The sequence below is a fragment of the Solanum tuberosum genome, unplaced genomic scaffold (assembly GCF_000226075.1).
Source record: "Solanum tuberosum cultivar DM 1-3 516 R44 unplaced genomic scaffold, SolTub_3.0 scf00026, whole genome shotgun sequence".
Classification (NCBI taxonomy): Eukaryota; Viridiplantae; Streptophyta; class Magnoliopsida; order Solanales; family Solanaceae; genus Solanum; species Solanum tuberosum.
In genome coordinates this window covers 282,821-289,837 of record NW_006238952.1, presented here as the reverse complement: position 1 = coordinate 289,837, position 7,017 = coordinate 282,821, and the positions used below count along the sequence as shown (strand labels likewise).

The following is a 7,017-nucleotide window of genomic DNA, read 5'->3' as shown; positions in this document are numbered from 1 at the left end:
ATATAAGAGGGGGGGGGGGGGGGACAATGAGGTTACAGGTTCAGATCAGATCCTAGTGGAGGCAGAAAGCAAGTACTAGGTTATTTCTTCCCATCTTCTAAGTTGGCATATGTGCTAGTAGGAGTTAGCAGGTACCGGTGGAATAGTAAAAGTAGTTGATTCAATACATTTCTTAAGTACCCATAGGTACTATATTGGACGTGAAGAAGATCTTCAGTTGAGTCACATATTGCCATTTACCACTTTCGAATTTTTAGAATTGGATTTATATGGGTACAGGGCGGACGATTTTAAAGCAGACTCCCCCTTGCGAATAGTAAAAGAAAAGCACCTACCTAACAAGATTAAGCGAATACCTAAAGAGATCAAATTTGCTTATCCCACTTAGCTTGATTGAATCCATTATGATCCGCACTTGATGGTCATCGGTTCGATTCCGATAGCCACAATTCTTTCTTGACGTTCCCGACACCACCCGCATTTAAAAGAAGTGCTTATTGTAGGAAAATCAAGTCGAGATATTAGTTGATCTGTTACACTATTGAAAGGCATGCATTGGTTTGATGTTGTAACGAAGCATCACTCATGGTATGTTAATTGGATCTCTACGTTACTCTATTTATAAGTATGCTTGAGTTGTTGGTCCAATTAGTTGTAGTTAGCACACAGATTTACAGGAGGGTTGCCTTTGTGCCAAAGTGAGATTAGGCTTTGACATTTTTACTTTCATTGAGCAAGCAGTAGAATCCATCACTTATAAAATGCAAGAAGACACATGTGTATCAGCTTTTCCTAGGAATGCAACTATTTCGGATTTCAGGTCATTGTAGAATGTTTGATTTGGCATGATAAACAAAATTTTCCCACTCGTTTCTTCTGGAAATTCAAAATAATAATTTGAACCCATTAAATTGTTGTTATGTTATGCAGTTGCCCTCTACTTTTCAGCTTGTTCCTTTTTTTGCTTATACTTGCTTGTGTGCTTCTTGACGTTGACTCACCATTGTTTTGACCACTAGAATGAGTGGCGGAAGGGCCTCAAAGCATTAAGAGCTGACACAATACAAAAATTGAAAAAAGCACTTCCAGAACTTGAGAAGGAGGTACTTATCATATTTTAACTTCTGCTCATGCTAAGTGAATTTTTGGGTACCCTTCTGCTGTGAGGAGTGTTGTTCTATTCCTGCTAATATCCACATTTTCTTTTCTCTAAAAGGTTAGAAGGCCATCAAATTTTGTGGATTTTTACTCCTATGCATTTCAATACTGCTTGACAGGTATGGTGCTGCCACTGTTGCCTGTTATGTAAACATTAAGTTGTGTTAATTCATGGAGGGAAAGATTCATTGATCAGCTTTAGACTGAAAAAGAGAGCAAAGATGAAACAGAACAGAATAGCTTTATAATATTTTAAAATATATAATTAAATATAAGGCTTTGAAGCTGGGAAGAACAGCATGTCTTCTTATGTTGGGTTTAGTTTTTGTTTCCATGTAGTAACTATTTCTTAGATTGTTTTCCCATTCGTTGCAAGTTCCGGAGGCTGGCTGTGAAAGTTGGGACATTAAATTGGATCTTTAAACTTTGTCTTCTTTTCTTCTGATTGCCAGTTTTTCTTTTTTTCTTCACTCTTTCCTAGAGGAGAAGCAGAAGAGCATAGACATTGAGAGCATTTGTCTCCTTCTGGATCTCGTTTTAGGGTCTCAATTTCGGCCCCAAGTTGACGCTCTGATTCAGTATTTGAGAGTGAGTTACCCTATGTCTCCTCTTGCTATTTAATTGTCCGATTTTTAATTCATTTAAAATGTCCATTTGGTTGGCAGGGTATATTACAAGAACTATATAATTGTTAGGTTTTACTAGGGCTAATCTGATAATGCCCTTTAGGATGCTTTTGGAGCTCTTTTTAGGGTGAAAATTATTAGTTTGACCGAAAAACCGCAGCTGCAATCTATAGCTCCTTTAATTGTGGATGCTCATTGACCTCCCTGTAAAAGTCCCGTTGAAAATCATATGCTGCTTTTAGTCATTTTGTCATATTTTATAACCCAAAGAGGTTGAGTGAAGAGGCGGAGTAAATCCTTCTAAATTATCCTAAAGAAGTACACTTACGTGCTTGGTTACTGATGCAGACGCAGATTGATTACAAGGTTATAAACATGGATCAATGGATGGGATTCTTTAGGTTTGTGAACGAGGTAAATCTTCAGTTCACTTTGTTAATTTTTTTGATTATCCTATGTCATCATCTTATATGAGCAATCTGGTTGTTATCTGACAGTTGCTTCCATCAGAAGCCTTGTGGGGACTTTGAGGTCTGAATGTTAAAAGATTAAAGTCTTATCTCCCGTCTTGATGTTTTTGTGTAACAGATAAGTTTTCCAGACTTGAGCAATTATGACTCGACCCTTGCTTGGCCACTGATCCTGGATAATTTTGTCGAGTTAATGAGAGAAAAGCAGGGCTAAGAACACTGTTGTTCGGCATGTCACCGTGTGCACCAAATACTTTATTTCTCCGATAGTATGTTTTCTGTTTCCATATAGTGATTAATCTTGAAATTTGTTCGCGGTGGGTTTTGCTGATAATACAAGTATCATTCAGGTGCAGGAGTCGTTGAAGCCGCACATAATGCTGTGCATACCATTGTTCCGAAAAATACCATTGTTCTGAAAAATGCTGTTTTCTTCCCCTCTCCCCCACCCTTCAACTTGTATGCTATGATATAGAATGATAAGTGGATCTATTCTTTTAGATAACTAACTATTTGTGTTCAACATGAATAGTATATAGATCTAAGTTACTGTTATTTGTTATCTTACTTTCAGTATAAATGTTTTGAATTTGGTTTGAACTTTGGAATCTAATCTACTATATTGTTGGTAGGTTTAAGAAGATAGTGTTGTGACTTTTAAGTACCAATTATCAGTGGCGGATGTAGAGTGTGTCCAGGGGGTTCACCCCCCTCGGAAAAAAATTACACTATATATATAAGATCAATTTTTTTGTGTACGTGTATATATTTAAAATTGAACCTCCTGAGCATATGTCAAAGGAGTAGGTCAATGGTTTATGGGGTTCAGGATTTCGCCTATGTGAGCTTTGGGTCACAGGTTCGATTCTAGGCAACAACATTTTTTTAAATTTGAACCTCCTTGATAGAATTTCTGCCTCCGCCACTGCCAATTATGATAGGTTGTCCGGTATGATTGTGGGTCCAATTTCAGTCTTAAGAATAAAAGATTGTTCTAAGTGATGCACCCCACTATGCATTTTGATGCCTTTACAAAATTCAATAGTTGAATGATTTGCCTGGCGGTAGATGGTTAAAAGTTTCTTCCCAACAACTTTCACTTAACACATTCTTTCTTTACTTGTACGTCAAGTCTCATATGTTTTGAAAAAGAAAAATGAATGTACAATCAAAATCTAAGTTTTATTCTTTTACTCGATAAAAAAATTACTACTTAATCTATTTTTCTTTACAACGGTTATTGGGTGTAGCAGTGATCTTAACCCTTGATCAATTGAGTAGTTTTTACTTTTTAGCAAGTAGGAATCACTTATTCGTCTTATTTCTAACGGAATTTAGGGTTGCAGTGAATCAGTCTCCAAATAATCGTTGTAGCAATAAAAATGTATGCGGGTTTTATTAATTCTTACATTTATGACTCATCTATAAAGTAGTTTATATTTTCCTATCCTCTACTTGCAATTTAAAATGTAACTAGCAACTCACAACTATTCCATGCCATTAATATGATATTTTGAAATCCAAGTTCAAACTAGTGTTCTGATTAAATTTATGCTATTTTCATCTTCAAATTTTTTGCCTCCTTCCTTTTGTTTCTTCAAACTTGATAATATAATTAGTTGTCAATAAAAGTTATGCCTAAATTTCTCCGACATACCAGATATGCAATTGTTGCCTAATTAGTTTTTCGTCAAACAAACTTTTTTTTTAAATGCTAACAACATCTGAATTCATGGCCAACATACCCATGTTGGGTGCTATTCTTAAGGCCCGAGATACGGGCTCAATATAACCGATTATTAATCGTTATTTAACAAATATTAAAATGTATTTCTATAGCATGACCAACATTAATGAATACTAATCCTAGTAAAAATTTTAGTATTAATAAAATATTAAAATAACCATCAAAGAATATAGATTGAATGATGTTGCTCCTTCCTTAATTAAATATCTTTATTTTGAGTTTTGGATATAAAAAAAAATCATAATAGGGAGCGCTATATCCAAATGGGGCCTTTTTTGGCGCACATTAGAATTAATCGAACTCCGAAATGAATATCGAATACTGAATAAAAAATATTAAATTGAATAAACCTAAAAGTATTTTTAAGTATAATTGGTATTAATGATGGGTAGATTCATTTTTTAAGTTGTAAAGCACTCAAGTCTAATATTTAATTATTTTTTTTACTATAATGACACAAATTTATTAAGTTTCGAAGTTAATTTGCCTATAAGATTTAATTATATCTTATATAAAAATCATGAACCATTATGCATTATTATCTTGAAATCTACTCAATTAATCTATCATATTTTTCTTTATAATCTGTTAAAAAGTAATGTTCCTTTTCTTTTCTTAGTTCCAACTCTACATGACATGTTTAAGATCACAAGATTAAAGGACATTTAGCATATTTGACATATTTTTAGTTTAAAACCACAAGGTTCCAAAATCTTCCTTAATTTCTTTAAGTTCATGCCAAGTCAAAATAGAACAAACAAATTGAAATGGATAGATTAATATTTTTAATTTTATCACTCACACATAAAATTTAGAACTAAGAAGCATGTTTGCTATCACATAAAGTCCTATATATGTATAATTTATTTTAATGAACATAAATTTTTTAGCATGATACGGTATGTGTTTTTGATGCTCTTTTTCATGCACAATACTTATATAGGAATAAGTATTTATTTATTTTTACCAATTTAGTAGAAAAATTGCAAACAGACATAAATGCATTTTTTTAAGAATCTATTTAGAATTAAATGTTAAATTAACATGATATTTTGATACATAGATCATTGCATATCGTATTGATTTTCTTGCCCATATATTTTTATTTTATTTCAAAATTTATTCATAATACAATCTACTATAATTAATTAAATCCATTAGAAGAAAATGAATTCTTCAAACCACAAAAAGATGGGTTTAAGGCCGATGTGATTGTCAATAGAGATGGTAATCCAACCTATGTGATTGGAGATCCCATAAAGTAGATTCATATGGCTAATAACGAGTTAATATTGACACAGCGCACTAACTGAGAGTGCTTGAACCGCTACTGAAAATGAGGAATGAGTTCTTCACTCTTAATGAATTCATAGTAATTAATTAAGAATGATGTATTTAAAACAGTGTATACTTGATGAATTCACCTATATGAGAAGTGGAGCGTGACCGCTCCTATGAAACTTTGGCCTAGTCTCCAGAGCTCTCATGAATACCAGGCACGCGAATGGCTTATTGGTGCAAAATCACGTTGAACAACAAAATTACTGAGGTCAAAATGTGGTCTCTGATGATTTACAATAAGAATTATTGGTTCATAGAAATATTGTATTTCACCAATAATTCTGTAAATTAAATTTTATCGATCTAAATTTAGTTCATAATTCAAAAGACACCAAAATTATTGTATTTTGTCCTAAAAATCCAATAAATTATATTTTTGTGCATAAAATCTTTTGAAACATGTGAGGGTTTGTAAGGAAAATTGTGGTGTATTTCAAAAGATAAAAAAATATTTGTAAGGTTTTTTCATCTCTTGACACCTCTATACCAAGTGTGATGTTGCATGTAAGGGAATTGGACAAATGGTTTGTTTCATCTCTTTCGATCCCTATATATACTTCACACTTTTATTAATTAAAAGGGAAAAAAAATAATCAACATTCTGTCTTTGTTTCCAATGTCTCGTTTCTCTCTTCCATTAGCTTTTGCTTATTTTAATTAATGGTTATTTTATGCAGAAATTTTCGGATTTTTAGATTTAAATAAATCTATTTTTAGATTGAAATAAGTTTATTTTTAATTTTAAGTTTTTCATAAATTTTTAAACATTTTGAATTATCAACTATTGTGACTTATAGTACTTTTAATATACTTTACAAATATATAAATATCATTTAATTTTTTTTGAAGATTTCATGAAAAAATTTCTGATCAAACTTAAATTATTTGACTTTCGAAAAATAAAAAATAACATATAAATTGAGACAAAAAGAGTATTTTTCATTATAAAAATTACTATTATGCAATGAAGATGAGCCAAGTCCAAATTTGTGAACTTCCTCACTAGTCCTATAAATATGGATAGCTTGCATAATAAGTTATTGCGTAGAAAAAAGTAACCATGAGTAAGGAAGCATCTCAACGTCGTGTTAATGTTGGTTGCTATGCAGAATAAGTTATTGCGTAGAAAAAAGTAACCATTAATTTGTTGATTCATGTATCCTCTATTTAACTATGAAATGCTTGTTTAATGCTGGAGAAACATTTCATGATGATGTTAATTAATTTGCTGATTCATATATCCTCTATTTAAATATGGAATGCTTGTTTAATCCTAGGGAAATATTCCACCCAACTGAAATAGTTTCTTAGAATAGTTAAACCTGTTTACTGGATTGGGCCCGCACGGCCCATTAAACTTATCCTTACCAATTTTCTTAGTTGGGCCAAACCCGGTCCGTCCATTAATGGGTCGGGCTGGCCTGAGCCCGGTCTGAACAGTGAAAGGGTTGGAAAAAATCCTGCTCGGTAAGTATTTTGGTCGGGCCTGGTAGGCTGGGCCCGAATTCCAATAACGGGCCGTTTGTATCCTTTTTTTTGTTTATTAATTATTACTTCAAAAATTTGAGTCAATTATCAATATAGTGGATTATTATCTATTTAATTTTGTAATAATTATAACTATTTATGACAATATATTATCTAAATAAAAAAATAGTTATATTATATATATATA

General features: G+C 32.4%; 1 protein-coding gene across 3 annotated transcripts in view; it reads left to right on the top strand.

Moving 5' to 3' along the window:
• Positions 1-2,854, top strand: part of LOC102601773 (DCN1-like protein 4) — a 5,848-nt gene extending 2,994 nt beyond the window's left edge. The window contains exons 5-10 of one of the 3 annotated variants that reach the window (XR_366849.2): positions 1,020-1,103; positions 1,217-1,277; positions 1,640-1,746; positions 2,133-2,198; positions 2,373-2,523; positions 2,605-2,854. Coding sequence is in view for 2 of the 3 variants with exons in the window: in XM_006341307.2 (XP_006341369.2) it covers positions 1,020-1,103; positions 1,217-1,277; positions 1,640-1,746; positions 2,133-2,198; positions 2,373-2,468 (414 nt within the window). In the remaining variant the exon portion in view is untranslated. Of the gene's footprint in view, positions 1-1,019; positions 1,104-1,216; positions 1,278-1,639; positions 1,747-2,132; positions 2,199-2,281; positions 2,348-2,372 lie in introns of those variants that run through there. The other 2 variants (XM_006341307.2, XM_015306162.1) reach the window with 2 other exon arrangements.
• The last annotated feature ends 4,163 nt before the right edge of the window (positions 2,855-7,017 follow it).